Source organism: Carcharhinus amblyrhynchos, chromosome 6, assembly GCF_965287045.1.
Source record: "Carcharhinus amblyrhynchos chromosome 6, sCarAmb.v2.hapA, whole genome shotgun sequence".
Lineage (NCBI taxonomy): Eukaryota > Metazoa > Chordata > Chondrichthyes > Carcharhiniformes > Carcharhinidae > Carcharhinus > Carcharhinus amblyrhynchos.
Genome location: NC_137329.1, coordinates 32946361 through 32963214, shown reverse-complemented (window position 1 = coordinate 32963214; position 16854 = coordinate 32946361). Strand labels below are relative to the sequence as shown.

At 48.5% G+C, this 16854-nt stretch overlaps 1 protein-coding gene across 1 annotated transcript in view; it reads right to left on the bottom strand.

The window, feature by feature from the left end:
- The window catches only part of rras2 (RAS related 2), a 103440-nt gene extending 95581 nt beyond the window's left edge, over window positions 1-7859 (bottom strand). The window contains exon 1 of the mRNA XM_080190170.1: window positions 7469-7859. Within this exon, the coding sequence (XP_080046296.1) occupies window positions 7469-7570 (102 nt within the window). The 5' untranslated portion in view covers window positions 7571-7859. The remainder of the gene's footprint in view (window positions 1-7468) is intronic.
- Between the last annotated feature and the right edge of the window lie 8995 nt (window positions 7860-16854).

Sequence of the window (16854 nt, the reverse complement as noted above, 5' to 3'; positions counted from 1 at the left end):
CAATAAATTGATTGTATCACCAGGCAATGGCCAATCTGGGTGGGATTGTTTTTGGTGCAGGCTCCACGGGCGAAATAACCTCCTTCTGCACTGTAGATTATCGCCTTCTATGAAGGGGGCCTCAGAAGCAAAAATAGTCAAGAACCCCAAGCTAAATGACAACCAAGTAAAAATATTACACGCAGCCCAGCAGGCATTAAGTCGTAACTATCTGATGGTAGGTACGGGGAACAGAAGTCAGGGCCGATTTCAAACTTGAGCTCTGAAGATAACTCGTCACTTAAAAGCCACTGCTCTTTTAGGAGAGATCTAAATGATTGTAACTAGTGAGGTCAGAATTTAAATTGTAGGTGGTAAACTGTAGGTTCCAGGTTAGCTTTAAAAAATGACTTGGCATTCAAGTATGTCATTTTGTCTGCACATACCAGATTCAAAAACTTGTTTTACGTACATACGATGCAATCCATGGTGCTAGATCTTTAACATTTTGTTCTACAGCTTGACTCCAACGACCAGGCCATATAACCTGTACTGCCAGAACTTGTACATTTCACCACTTGCTTGCATCCATGATATAACAATGTGTTTTTACGGATAACAATAAAACCTTTTGAGGGCAAGCTAGCTCCAAAAGCAAGATGGCAAGCATTGGCAAGAATCAACCTCGCTGACCAACAGCGATGACGAGGCACTGTCACTAAAGGGTGGGCCCAAACATGCCAGTAAAGCCAGCTACTCGAGATTGGGATGTCTTCTTTTAAATCCGCCCAACAGACCAAGAAATAACATCTGCCCCTCATGGAGATCCCTGGGGGCAACGCCAGGCTATTTCCATCTCCCACAGAGGAGAAAATCACATTTACGTTATGTGTGCCTGTTGGAAGCGGAGGTATGGAAATTCAACAGAGGGGGAAGATCTGACAAAGTGGGTATTTAATAACATTCAAATTTATTTAAATACATGTAAATCATTTTCCAGTCCATTATGGACATGAACCTGATTACATAGCTCTGAGAGATGGCAAAAATCTTGCCAGCAAGATTTGTGATTTCTGTGTTTCACCAGGTCTTGAGCCCCCTCCACCGATCCCAGATGGAAAATGTGGGCTCAATAACGGCCCCATCCTGCGCTCATTTGTAAAGATTCTTTACAGATTCAAGGGAAGGTGTTGCTTGAATTGTACATTCACATTAGACCCCTTGTCGAGGTAAACATGCAAAAATGGATCTTTAATCACCACATAAAAGCTGCAAGCATAATTAATGGTAAGCACCGCTGTTTCATTGTTGAGTACAAAATTAAAGTCCTGATGTCATCAGTACAGTAAACAATGATACTGACAAGATATTCAATGTGTTGTCAGAGACTTTAAATTGACATTAAACATTACAGAATTCATTAAATATATGGTAGCAAACTTCCTGTGGCGCTGCTAATATGGATGATCTGTTGTTTTATAAAGTGCAGAATGCGCTTCTACTAAGCTGGAGCATTAGCACTGCAAAAGTTTCAAGTTTACTAATAATCTTCCTTTTTTAAAAACTGAGTTATTGGTGTCAATAGTAAGGCCTGTATTTATTGCTCATCTTTGCCATCTCAAAGGATGTGATGATGAATGTGATTATTGTAGCCCTGTATAGTGCAGGTATTCATACAATGCAACAATCAAGGGACAACAATATAACATAAGAACATAAGAAATAGGAGCAGGAGTAGGCCATCTAGCCCTTCGAGCCTGCCCCGCCATTCAATAAGATCATGGCTGATCTGTGGCGGCTCAGTTCCACATTCCCGCCCTCTCCCCATAACCCTTAATCCCCTTGCTTATCAAAAACCCATCAACCTGCATCTTAAAAATATTTAGCGAGGCAGCCTCCACCACCTCAACGGGCAGAGAATTCCAGAGATTCACCACCCTTTGAGTGAAGAAGTTCTTCCTCAACTCCGTTCTAAACCACCCACCCCGCTTTATCTTGAGGCTGTGCCCCCTAGTCCTACTGTCCTTTCTGAGCGGGAAGAGTCAAAGAACAAAGAACAAAGAACAACACAGCACGGGAAACAGGCCCTTCGGCCCAACGAGCCCACGCCGCCGTCCTACTATCTCAGTGACCTATTCATGATTTTAGTCTACGTCTAACGTCTCTCCACCTCTATCCTATCCATCCCATTCATCATCTTATATGTCTCAATGAGATCTCCCCTCATTCTTCTAAACTCTAACAAGTACAAGCCTAGTTTATTCAGCCTCTCCTCATAGCTCAACCCCCTCAACTCCGGTATCAGCCTAGTAAACCTCCTCTGCACTCCCTCCAAGGCCAAAGGGGTCAGTGCTGGGGCCTCAGCTATTTACCATTTATATAGATGATCTGGAGGAGGGAACCGAGTGCAGGGTGTCGAAATTTGCTGATGACACCAAGATTAGTGGAACGGCAAATTGCGTGGAGGGTGTGGAGAGTCTGCAGAAGGATCTAGATAGGCTGGGCGAATGGGCCAGGAACTGGCAAATGGAATGTAATGTTGGCAAGTGCGAGGTGGTCCACTTTGGTAGGAATAATGGTAGGAAGGATTATTACTTACATGGCGAAAAACTGCAGCAGGCAACGGTGCAGAGGGACCTCGGGGTCCTTGTGCATGAGTCGCAAAAACCCAGCCTGCAGGTGCAGCAGGTGGTCATTTTTGAAGACAAATTTGTGAGTGTTAATGGTCCCTCCACTTCCCTTATTCTTCAGTGATAACAGTTGAGAGTTTAGGACATGCTGTCAAAGAAGATTCTGCAACTTGTTGCAGTGTACTTTGCATGAGTAATGAATTGGCTCCAATCAAGATGACTGTTCCGTCCTGAATGGTTTTGAGTTACTCAAGTGTTGGTGCAGCTGCATCCATCCAAGCGACTGGGGAGGATGCCATCACACTGCAACACTCCTGAAGGAGTCATCAGCTGAGTCACTGCTACAAAATATCTAGTGACTTGTTCCAATACCCAAAGCATTTACAAACCAGACCAGCTGAGTTTCTGGTAAATAGTGACACCTGAGTTACTGCGAGTGGGAGATTGGATGATGGCAACTCCATTAGATGCCTTCATGTTGTAAGCCCAGCTTTCTTCAAACAAAACGTTAAAAGCAAGTTACTGTGGATGCTGGGGAAGGGTCACCTGGATTCTTTTAGCTGTATTCTTTTTTTCCTTTTTTGTTCTTGCGGGTCGAACCAAGTAAACAAACTTAAATTACATTCGGACAAAGAAAAAGGGGGCGGCTCCCCAAAAGGAGGGGGAATGGCCCGAACGGAAACAACAAGTACAAAGGAAACTTAAGACGAGTCAAATCAAAATGTGACTGTCGGGGTCTATAAGGCACGTCAGCCCCTGTGGTGCCCAACAGGCACGGAAAGCCTCGACTGTGCCTGCGGACACCGCGTGCTCCCTCTCCAGGGACACCCGGCCGCGAATGTAGCCGCAGTAGAGGGGCAGGCAGTCGGGATGGATGGCCCCATCGATCGCCCGCTGCCTGGACCTGTTGATGGCGCGTTTCGCCAGGCCCAGGAGTTTCCACAGACACTGTCTGACCTGCTGAGATTTTCCAGCATTTTGTTGCTGTTTTAAAGAAAGCATGCCTGGTAAGGTTATCAAGAGGTTACAGATATTCCAGTTACTGTGTCAATATACTGCCTTCGTTTATTGTACCAGTACTCTATAAATCACTTCACAAGTGCAACACTTTCGTGACAGTATTCTTTCCACTCATCAACAAACTACAAAATATTATACACCAGAGCATCAAAATGCTACAATTTAGAAACTAAGTGTTAAAATTTGACTCAATGCTGCAAGTGGAACGCTGGCTATAGTCGGTGACAGCTGGAAGAGTGCTGACAGTTGTAAGCAGATAGTGGCTGAAATGTTGCAGCTGCTTAAATGGTACAATACATAAGTTATCATAAATGTACAAATTTACAAAACAAATCTTTTGCTCGCTACCACACTGAATCTTCAAAATGTAAAGAAGCGCAAGCCATTTGGCACCTCCAGCATTTTTTTTTTTACTTAAGACAAACTCCTTCTTTGAAACAGGGGAATATTCTCCAAGCAAGTCAAATGAAAAGATCATACCAGTCGCAGTTAAGGAAAGTCAAATCAAAACTCCAGAAACAGGGTAATCATTTAAGTAGAAATGGAAGTAGGCAGCATCAAAGGTAGATCACAACAGTAATGAAATCCCCAGCTATCACATATAGAAGCCAAAAGAAAAATGAATACACTGGCCTAGCGAGGTTTTATGCATGGCTTCCTCAATTTAAAGTTTCTACTTGTGGTAAACGTACCAGCTTCCCTCAACATTACAGATATTGTTAAAAGTAACATTAAAAATACAAACCAAATAAAGAGATATGTGTACCCCAACACAAAGCACAGATGGACTTGTTTGATACGACAGCTTCAAATAAAATTTTCCAACATTTCCACCCAAATTACATTTCTCAAAATAAGACAAGTTGAATGATGTTAGACATTAAAATGCCACCAGGGAAACAGCCGTAAAAAAACTGAAAAAATTGTTATTCCCCAAGGAGTGGGGGAGGAGAGAGGGCTGCATTTTAACAACGGCTTTTAAAACTTGCGCCCACCAGAATAGCAGGTTGACAAAAGTTGGGCACGGGCCAGAGCTGAAATTGTGCAGCACCCAACCCTGACAGGGAAGAGGCAACCAGAGAGAGAGGAGTGAGTGAGTGAGTGAGTGGAGTGAGAGAGAGGAGTGAGTGAGTGAGTGGAGTGGAGTGAGAGAGAGGAGTGAGTGAGTGAGTGGAGTGGAGTGAGAGAGAGGAGTGAGTGAGTGAGTGGAGTGGAGTGAGAGAGAGGAGTGAGTGAGTGAGTGGAGTGGAGTGAGAGAGAGGAGTGAGTGAGTGAGTGGAGTGGAGTGAGAGAGAGGAGTGAGTGAGTGAGTGGAGTGGAGTGAGAGAGAGGAGTGAGTGAGTGAGTGGAGTGGAGTGAGAGAGAGGAGTGAGTGAGTGAGTGGAGTGGAGTGAGAGAGAGGAGTGAGTGAGTGAGTGGAGTGGAGTGAGAGAGAGGAGTGAGTGAGTGAGTGGAGTGGAGTGAGAGAGAGGAGTGAGTGAGTGAGTGGAGTGGAGTGAGAGAGAGGAGTGAGTGACTGGAGTGAGAGAGAGGAGTGAGTGAGTGAGTGGAGTGGAGTGAGAGAGAGGAGTGAGTGAGTGGAGTGAGAGAGAGGAGTGAGTGAGTGGAGTGAGAGAGAGGAGTGAGTGAGTGGAGTGAGAGAGAGGAGTGAGTGAGTGGAGTGAGAGAGAGGAGTGAGAGAGAGGAGTGAGTGAGTGGAGTGAGAGAGAGGAGTGAGTGAGTGGAGTGAGAGAGAGGAGTGAGTGAGTGGAGTGAGAGAGAGGAGTGAGTGAGTGAGTGGAGTGAGAGAGAGGAGTGAGTGAGTGAGTGGAGTGAGAGAGAGGAGTGAGTGAGTGAGTGGAGTGAGAGAGGAGTGAGTGAGTGAGTGGAGTGAAAGAGAGGAGTGAGTGAGTGGAGTGAGAGAGAGGAGTGAGTGAGTGGAGTGAGAGAGAGGAGTGAGTGAGTGGAGTGAGAGAGAGGAGTGAGTGAGTGGAGTGAGAGAGAGGAGTGAGAGAGAGGAGTGAGTGAGTGGAGTGAGAGAGAGGAGTGAGTGAGTGGAGTGAGAGAGAGGAGTGAGTGAGTGGAGTGAGAGAGGAGGTGAGTGAGTGAGTGGAGTGAGAGGAGTGAGTGAGTGAGTGGAGTGAAAGAGAGGAGTGAGTGAGTGGAGTGAGAGAGAGGAGTGAGTGAGTGGAGTGAGGAGAGGAGTGAGTGAGTGGAGTGAGAGAGAGGAGTGAGTGAGTGGAGTGAGAGAGAGGAGTGAGTGAGTGGAGTGAGAGGAGAGGAGTGAGTGAGTGGAGTGAGAGAGGAGGGAGTGAGTGGAGTGAGAGAGAGGAGTGAGTGAGTGGAGTGAGAGAGAGGAGTGAGTGAGTGAGTGGAGTGAGAGAGGAGTGAGTGACTGAGTGGAGTGAAAGAGAGGAGTGAGAGAGAGGAGTGAGAGAGAGGAGTGAGAGAGAGGAGTGGGAGTGTGTGTGTGAGAGAGAGGAGTGAGTGAGTGGAGTGAGAGAGAGGTGTGAGTGGTGGGAGTGGTGAGAGGAGGAGTGAGTGAGTGGAGTGAGAGAGAGGAGTGAGTGAGTGAGTGGAGTGAGAGGGAGTGAGTGACTGAGTGGAGTGAAAGAGAGGAGTGAGAGAGAGGAGTGAGAGAGAGGAGTGAGAGAGAGGAGTGAGAGAGAGGAGTGTGTGAGTGGAGTGAGAGAGAGGAGTGAGTGAGTGAGTGAGAGAGAGGGAGTGAGAGAGAGGGAGTGAGAGAGAGGGGAGTGAGAGAGAGTGAGTGAGTGGAGTGAGAGAGAGGAGTGAGAGAGAGGAGTGAGTGGAGTGAGAGAGAGGAGTGAGTGAGTGGAGTGAGAGAGAGGAGTGAGTGAGTGGAGTGAGTGAGTGGAGTGAGAGAGAGGAGTGAGAGAGAGGAGTGAGAGAGAGGAGTGAGAGAGTGGAGTGAGAGAGAGGAGTGAGTGAGTGGAGTGAGAGAGAGGAGTGAGTGAGTGAGTGGAGTGAGAGGAGTGAGTGAGTGAGTGGAGTGAAAGAGAGGAGTGAGTGAGTGGAGTGAGAGAGAGGAGTGAGTGAGTGGAGTGAGAGAGAGGAGTGAGTGAGTGAGAGAGGAGTGAGTGAGTGAAGAGGAGTGAGTGAGTGAGAGAGGAGTGAGTGAGTGAGAGAGGAGTGAGTGAGTGAGAGAGGAGTGAGTGAGTGAGAGAGGAGTGAGTGAGTGAGAGAGGAGTGAGTGAGTGAGAGAGGAGTGAGTGAGTGAGAGGAGTGAGTGAGAGAGAGGAGTGAGTGAGTGAGTGAGTGAGAGAGAGGAGTGAGTGAGTGAGAGTGAGAGAGAGAGTGAGTGAGTGAGAGAGAGGAGTGAGTGTGAGAGAGAGGAGTGAGTGTGAGAGAGGAGTGAGTGTGAGAGAGAGGAGTGTGAGTGAGTGAGAGGAGTGAGTGAGTGAGAGAGAGGAGTGAGTGAGTGAGAGAGGAGTGAGTGAGTGAGAGAGGAGTGAGTGAGAGGAGTGAGAGAGGAGTGAGAGGAGTGAGTGAGTGAGAGAGGAGTGAGAGAGAGGAGTGGAGTGAGTGAGAGGAGTGGAGTGAGTGAGTGAGAGAGGGGTGAGTGAGAGAGAGGGTGAGTGAGATCGGGAAGTGTGAAGGGTGGAGCCTCAAAACTTCCCCTCAATCCCTCCCTACTCCATCACTGAAACAGACAAACTCTTGGTCAATGAGTAAATGCAGCCAGCACTTCGGCACGCCCGGTGGAATGAGCGCCTCCCCGGCGGGAGGAGCCGAGACACCAGCCGCAATCTCGGCTCCGGATTCACCACTGCCCCCGCCCCTCCGACTAGGCCGCAGCCGCGGGCTGGAGTAGTTTGGATGTGGGTCGGACGGGCACTGACCTGGATGAACTGGATGGTGAGAGCGCTCTTGCCAACGCCGCCGCCCCCTACCACCACCAGCTTGTACTTCTCCTGGGCCACTCCGTCCCTGGCGGCTGCCATGGTAACCGGGACTGGAGCCTGAGGCCTGGCCGCTTCCTCTCTGCCGGTGTGTCCCTCTGCCCCGCGCCGAGCTCCGCACCGACTCGCACACTGGGCGGGTTGGGGTGGCGGGGGGAAAAAAAGGGGGCGGGGACAGAAACTTCAAGGCGGCAAAGACGTGACTGAACCGGAGGGACTGGTCAGGTCGCTGCTCATGGAAGCCCGAACGGCAGCGCGGGGAGCCCCCAATACACCGAATGGAAGAGCAGGCAACGGGGGACGCTCCTAATGGCCGCCGCCGCCGCCTCCCTGCCGGAGCTCATCAACATTATAATCAGATGCAAATCCACTGCTGCATATTCATACACTACCAGCCAATAGCAGCCACGCTGCTGAACCCGCAAGATCTGAACCGGCGCAAACACTGTACCCCACACCCTGAACCCCTAAACACTGAACCCACAGCCTGAACTCCTAAACACTGAACCCACACACACTGAACCCCTAACCACTGTACCCCACACCCTGAACCCCTAAACACTGTACCCCACACCCTGAACCCCTAACACTGAATCCACAGCCTGAACCCCTAAACACTGAACCCACAGCCTGAACTCCTAAACACTGTACCCCACACCCTGAACCCCTAAACACTGAACCCACAGCCTGAACTCCTAAACACTGAACCCACACACACTGAACCCCTAACCACTGTACCCCACACCCTGAACCCCTAAACACTGTACCCCCACACACTGAACCCCTAAACACTGTACCCCCACACACTGAACCCCTAAACACTGTACCCCACACCCTAAACCCCTAAACACTGTACCCCCACACACTGAACCCCTAAACACTGAACCCCTAAACACTGTACCCCCACACACTGAACCCCTAACCACTGTACCCCACACCCTGAACCCCTAAACACTGTACCCCCACACCCTGAACCCCTAAACACTGTACCCCCACACCCTGAACCCCTAAACACTGTACCCCCACACCCTGAACCCCTAAACACTGTACCCCCACACCCTGAACCCCTAAACACTGTACCCCCACACCCTGAACCCCTAAACACTGTACCCCCACACACTGAACCCCTAAACACTGTACCCCCACACCCTGAACCCCTAAACACTGTACCCCCACACACTGAACCCCTAAACACTGTACCCCCACACACTGAACCCCTAAACACTGTACCCCCACACCCTGAACCCCTAAACACTGTACCCCAACACACTGAACCCCTAAACACTGTGCCCTCACACACTGAACCCCTAAACACTGAACCCCCACACCCTGAACCCCTAAACACTGTACCCCAACACACTGAACCCCTAAACACTGTGCCCCCACACACTGAACCCCTAAACATTGAACCCCCACACCCTGATTTCCTAAACACTGAACCCACACACACTGAACACCTAAACACTGAACCCCCACACCCTGAACCCCTAAACACTGAACCCACAAACAGTGAAGACCTAAACACTGAACCCCCACACCCTGAACCCCTAAACACTGAACCCACACACACTGAACACCTAAACACTGAACCCGCACACCCTGAACACTGAACCCCCACACCCTGAACCCCTAAACACTGTACCCCCACGCACTGAACCCCTAAACACTGTACCCCACACACTGAACCCCCACACACTGAACCCCTAAACACTGTACCCCACACCCTGAACCCTTAAACCCTGAACCCACACACACTGAACACCTAAACACTGTATCCCCACACACTGAACCCCTAAACAATGTACCCCACACCCTGAACCCTTAAACTAAGTGCCCCAGGGGTCGGTGCTGGGGCCTCAGCTATTTACCATTTATATAGATGATCTGGAGGAGGGAACCGAGTGTATGGTGTCGAAATTTGCTGATGACACCAAGATTGGTGGAACGGCAAATTGTGCGGAGGGTGTGGAGAGTCAGCAGAAGGATCTAGATAGGCTGGGCGAATGGGCCAGGAACTGGCAAATGGAAATTAATGTTGGCAAGTGCGAGGTGGTCCACTTTGGTAGGAATAATGGTAGGAAGGATTATTACTTACGTGGAGAAAAACTGCAGCAGGCGACGGTGCAGAGGGACCTCGGGGTCCTTGTGCATGAGTCGCAAAAACCCAGCCTGCAGGTGCAGCAGGTGGTCAGGAAGGCGAATGGGATGCTGGCCTTCATAGCGAGGGGGATTGAATATAAAAGTAGGGAGGTCTTGCTGCGGCTGTATAGGGCATTGGTGAGGCCGCAGCTGGAGTACTGTGTGCAGTTTTGGGCGCCGTACTTACGCAAGGATATTTTGGCCTTGGAGGGAGTGCAGAGGAGGTTTACCAGGCTGATGCCGGAGTTGAGGGGGTTGAGCTATGAGGAGAGGCTGAATAAACTAGGCTTGTACTCGTTAGAGTTCAGAAGAACGAGGGGAGATCTCATTGAGACGTATAAGATGATGAATGGGATGGATAGGATAGAGGTGGAGGGACTCTTCCCGCTCAGAAAGGATAGTAGGACTAGGGGGCACAGCCTCAAGATAAAGGAGGGGCGGTTTAGAACGGAGTTGAGGAGGAACTTCTTCACTCAAAGGGTGGTGAATCTCTGGAATTCTCTGCCCATTGAAGTGGTGGAGGCTGCCTCGCTAAATATTTTTAAGATGCAGGTTGATGGGTTTTTGATAAGCGAGGGGATTAAGGGTTATGGAGAGAGGGGGGGAAAGTGGAGCTGAGCCACGACAGATCAGCCATGATCTTATTGAATGGCGGGGCAGGCTCGAAGGGCTAGATGGCCTACTCCTGCTCCTATTTCTTATGTTCTTATAAACACTGAACCCACACACACTGAACACCTAAACACTGAACTCCCACACCCTGAACTCCTAAACACTGAACCCACACACACTGATCACCTAAACACTGAACCCCTAAACACTGAACCCCCACACACTGAACACCCTGAACCCCTAAACACCGAATCCCTAAACACTGAACCCCAAAGATGTGCAGGTTAGGTTGATTGGCCATGCTAAAAATTGCCCTTACTGTCCTGAGTTGTGTAGGTTAGAGGGATTAGTGGGTAACTATGTAAGGATATGGAGATAGATTCATGGTGGGATTGTGGTCGGTGCAGACTCGATGGGCTAAATGGCCTCTTTCTGTACTGTGGGGTTTCTGTGATTTCTATGAAACTCCTAAAAACTAAACCTCTACACACTGAACCCACACACCCTGAAACCTTAAACATTGAAGCCCCACACCCTGAAACCTTAAACATTGAACCCCCACACCCTGAAACCTTAAACATTGAAGCCCCACACCCTGAAACCTTAAACATTGAACCCCCACACCCTGAAACCTTAAACATTGAACCCCCACACCCTGAAACCTTAAACATTGAAGCCCCACACCCTGAAACCTTAAACATTGAACCCCCACACCCTGAAACCTTAAACATTGAACCCCCACACCCTGAAACCTTAAGCACTGAACCCCCACACCCTGAAACCTTAAACATTGAACCCCCACACCCTGAAACCTTAAACATTGAACCCCCACACCCTGAAACCTTAAGCACTGAACCCCCACACCCTGAAACCTTAAACATTGAACCCCCACACCCTGAAACCTTAAACATTGAACCCCCACACCCTGAAACCTTAAACATTGAACCCCCACACCCTGAAACCTTAAGCACTGAACCCCCACACCCTGAAACCTTAAGCACTGAACCCCCACATCCTGAAACCTTAAACATTGAAGCCCCACACCCTGTACCCCTAAACGCTGAGCCCCTACACCCTGAACCCCCATGTGCTAAACACACACACTGAACCCCTAAACACAACCCTCAGGCCCTGAACCCCTAAAAACTGAACCCACACACACTGAATCCCTAAACACTGAACTCCTACACTCTGAATGCCTACACACTGAACCCACACACACTGAACCCCCACACCCTAAACACACACACTGAACCCCTACACACTGAACCCTTAAATACTGAACCCACACAAACTGAACCCCTAAACACAACCCCCACACCCTGAACCCCTAAACACACACACACACACACACACACACTGAACCCACACACCCTGAACCACCACACCCTGAACACCTACACACTGCACCCTTAAACACTGAAATCCCACACACTGAAACCCCAGACCCTGAAACCCCACACTCTGAACCTCTAAACACTGAACACCTAAACACTGAAATCCCACACACTGAAACCCCAGACCCTGAAACCCCACACTCTGAACCTCTAAACACTGAACACCTAAACACTGAATTCCCACACCCTGAACTCCTAAACACTGAACCCCTACAAACTGAACCCCTACACACTGAAGCCCTATACACTGAACCCCCGACACTGAATCCCCACACACCGAACCCCTACACACTGAAACCACACACACTCATCCCCTACACACTGAACGCCCACACCCTGAACCCCTACACACTGATTCCTCACACTGAACCCCCATACACACTGAACCCACACACACTGAACCCATACAGATCCTGAACCCATACAGATCCTGAACCCACATACACACTGCACCCACACACACTGAATCCACAGGCACACTGAACCCACACACAATGAACCCACACACACACTGAACCCACACACATACTGAACCTACACACACACAACACCCACACACACTGAACGCACTCACACACTGAACCCATGCGCACACTGAATCCACACACACTGAACCCACACACACACTGAAACGACACACACTGAACCCACACACACTGAACCTACACACACTGAACTCACACACACTGAACCCACACACACACTGAACCCACACACACTGAACCCACGCACACACTGAACCCACACACACACTGAACCCACACACACTGAACCCACACACACACTGAACCCACGCACACACAACTCACACACATTGAACCCACACACATACTGAACCCACACACACTGAACTCACACACACTGAACCCACACACACTGAACCCACACACACTGAACCTACACACACTGAACCCACACACACTGAACCCACACACACACTGAACCCACACACACACTGAACCCACGCACACACTGAACTCACACACACTGAACCCACGCACACACTGAACCCACGCACACTGAACTCACACACACTGAACCCACGCACACACTGAACCCACGCACACACTGAACCCACACACACTGAACTCACACACACTGAACCCGCACACACTGAACTCACACACACACTGAACTCACACACACTAAACCCACGCACACACTGAACCCACGCACACACTGAACCCACACACACTGAACTCACACACACTGAACCCACACACACACTGAACCCACGCACACACTGAACCCACACACACTGAACCCACACACACACTGAACCCACACACACACTGAACCCAGACACACTGAACCCAGACACACTGAACTCACACACACTGAACTCACACACACTGAACTCACGCACACTGAACCCACACACACTGAACCCACACACACTGAACCCACACACACACTGAACCCACACACACTGAACCCAGACACACTGAACTCACACACACTGAACTCACACACACTGAACTCACGCACACTGAACCCACGCACACTGAACCCACACACACTGAACCCACACACACTGAACTCACACACACACTGAACCCACGCACACACTGAACCCACACACACTGAACCCAGACACACTGAACTCACACACACTGAACCCAGACACACTGAACTCACACACACTGAACCCACACACACACTGAACCCACACACACACTGAACTCACACACAGTGAACCCACACACACACTGAACCCACACACACACTGAACCCACACACACACTGAACTCACACACACTGAACCCACACACACACTGAACCCACACACACACTGAACTCACACACACTGAACCCACACACACACTGAACCCACGCACACACTGAACCCACGCACACTGAACCCACACACACTGAACTCACACACAGTGAACCCGCACACACACTGAACCCACACACACACTGAACTCACACACACTGAACCCACGCACACACTGAACCCACGCACACACTGAACCCACACACACTGAACCCACACACACTGAACTCACACACACACTGAACCCACACACACTGAACCCACGCACACTGGACCCTCAATGTTTCCTGGCCTTATTTTTGCAGTTGCAGACCAATCAGAAAGAATCCCACATAAAATAATACATTTCTTTCTGAAGTATTTTACAGAAAGATGAAGCTCAGAACTGCTGCAGACTCTCAGCAGGACGGTGCAGAGTGACATAAGAAGTTTGGGGGATAGATGAGCAGAGGAAGTTCAATTTGGGGAAATGTGAAGTCATTCATTTCGTTGGGCAGAACATGGAGACACAAAATGAAATAAAGGGTACAAACACTAGAGATTCAAGAACAGAGTGATCTGGGAGCACATGTACCTCAGGAAGGTGGCAGGATAAGTTGAGAGCATCTTTAATAAAGCATAGTGTATCCTCAAGTTAATTAATTAGGGCACACAAACATAGAAGTTAGAAGCAGGAATAGGCCATATGGCCCCTTGAGCATACCCCACCATTCAATCAGATGAAGACAGATCTGATTGAGCTTCAACTAAATGTGTTACCTGCACCTGACAACCCTGGAACAAGCTGGAGTCGCAGGCGAGCTGTATGGACACCCACTGATTAGGGCAAGGTCTGCAAGACACAATAGGCTTCAAGATGAAGGCATGTAGAATCATCAGCAAGAATACATCCCTCCCCCATGAGCTCAACTCATCCAATGCCCATTTTGAGCAAGAGGTCAGCAAGAGGACACCTTCCACCCTGGAAGCCTTGACCGAATCAATATCCAAGGCCACCATCGCAGAAGTCAGATTAGCCTTCTTGAACATTAACCCACTTAAAGCAACTGGTCAGGATGGGGTAACCGACCAACATTCAGATCCCGCATGGACCAATTGGCAGGTGTATTCGCACACACCTTTAACCTCTCCTTACACCAGTCTGAGGTCACTACCTGATTCAAGAAGACAACGATCATCTCTGTATCAAAGAAAAGCCAGGCAGTGTGCCTTAATGACTATCGCCTGGTTGTTCTGACAGCCATCATTATGAAGTTTGGTCATGGCACCAGTGCCCCTACTTTCTCAAAAGACTAAGGAAATTTGGCATGCCTGCGATGACTCTCACCAATTTTTACAGATGCACCATAGAAAGCATTCCTTCTGGTTGTATCACAGCTTGGTATGGCTCCTGTTCTGACCAAGACTGCAAAAAACTACAAAGTGTTGTGAACATAGCTATCACACAAACCAGCCTCTCATTCATTCACTCTGTCTACACTTCCCATGCCTCAGAAAAGCAGCCAGCATAATAAGGACCCTACACACCCCGGGCATTCTCTCATACACCTTCTTCTATCAGGAAAATATACATAAGTCTGGGATAACGTACCAACTGACTCAATAGCAGTCTCTTTCCTGCTGCCATCAGACTTTTGAATGGACCTACCTTATATTCAGTTGGATCTTGCTCTACACCCTAGCTGTGACTATAACACTGCATTCTGCACTCTCTCCTTTCCTTCCCTATATACTCTATGAATGGAATGCTTTGTCTCTGTAGCACAAGAAACAATATTTTTCACTGTATCCCAATAAATGTGACAATAATAAATCAAATCAATAACCTTTCTTAATCACAGATCTGTCTACCTCTGCCTTAAAGATATTCATAGAAACATGGAAAGTAGAAGCAGGAGGAGGCCATTCAGCCCTTTGAACTCCACCATTCATTTTGGTTATGGGTGATCATCAAATTCAATATCCTGATCCTGCCTTGTCCATATGCCTTGATCCCTTTAGCCCCAAGCATAATATCTAATATAGAAATTTCATTGACTCTGTTTCCACATTGTCTAATAATAATGTCTAACAGTTCCAGATTTCCCCACAAGGAGAAACACCTTGGCAGCATCGACCCTGCCAAGTCCCCTCAAATCTTAAGTTTCAGTCTTTTCAGCTCGAATGGACACAGGTCCAACCAGTCCAATCTTTCCTCGTAAGGCACTACCCTGTCATCCCAGGTTTCAATCAAGTGAACCTTCTCTGAATTGCTTCTAATGCACTTATATCCTTTCTTAAATAAGGAGACCAAAATTGTACACAGTCCTCCAGACCTGGTCTCACCAATGCCCTGTACAACTGTAACAAAACATCATATTCAATTCCCCTTGAAACAAATTACAAAATTCCATTTGCCTTCCGAATCACCTGCTGTACCAAGATACTAACTTTTCCTGATTCAAGTCAGGGTGGCATGGTAGCACAACGGTTAGCAATGCTGCCTCACAGCTCCAGGAACCTGGGTTTGATTCTGGCTTTGGGTGGAGTTTGCACTTTCTCCCTGTGTCTGCACGGGTTTTCTGTGAGTACTCCAGTTTCCTCCCACAGTGCAAAGATATGCAGGTTAGGTTGATTGGCCATGCTAACTTGCCCCTTAGTGTACTAGGAGCTTAGGTTGGAGGGATTAGCAGGGTAAATATTGAGGTTACGGTGTAGCGCCTGGGTGGGATTGTTGTCAATGCACACTCGATGGGCCAAGTAGCCTCTTTCTGCACTGTAGAGATTCTATGATTCTTTGATTCCAAGTGCCAGGACACTCAGATCACGCTGTACCTTAGCAGAGAATACAAGAACAAGGAGATTATGTTGAAAGTGTGTAAGACATTAGCTCAATAGCAGCAGGAGTATTTTACCCAGTTTTGGGTGTTGCACTTTCAGAAAGATTTGAAGGCAACATGGCGAAGGCAGAAAAGATTCACGAGAAAGGTTCCAAAGATGGGGAACTTCAGTTGTCACGGTAGGTTGGAAAAGTTGGGACTGTTTTCCTTGGAGAAGAGAAGAGAGGCGTTCAAAATAATGAGGTGCCTGGACAGAGAGGGAGAAAATGTTACCACTTGTGAGAAGATCGGGAACAAGAGGGCACAGATTTAAAGTAATTCACAAAAGAAGTAATGAGGAAAATCTATTTTCAGACGGCGAATAGTTGGAGTCTGCATGAGAGTGTGGTGGAGGCAGGTTCAGTTGAGGCTTTGAAGAGGGAATTAGACTGTTAGCTGACAAGGAAGACTGTGCAGGGTCACAGAAAGAATGGCACTCTCGTTTGGAGAGTTGGTGCAGACAAGATGGGCTTAATGGCCTCCTTCTGTATTATAACAATTCTGTAACTCTGTGATTCAATGATTTTTTTATTCAAATACATT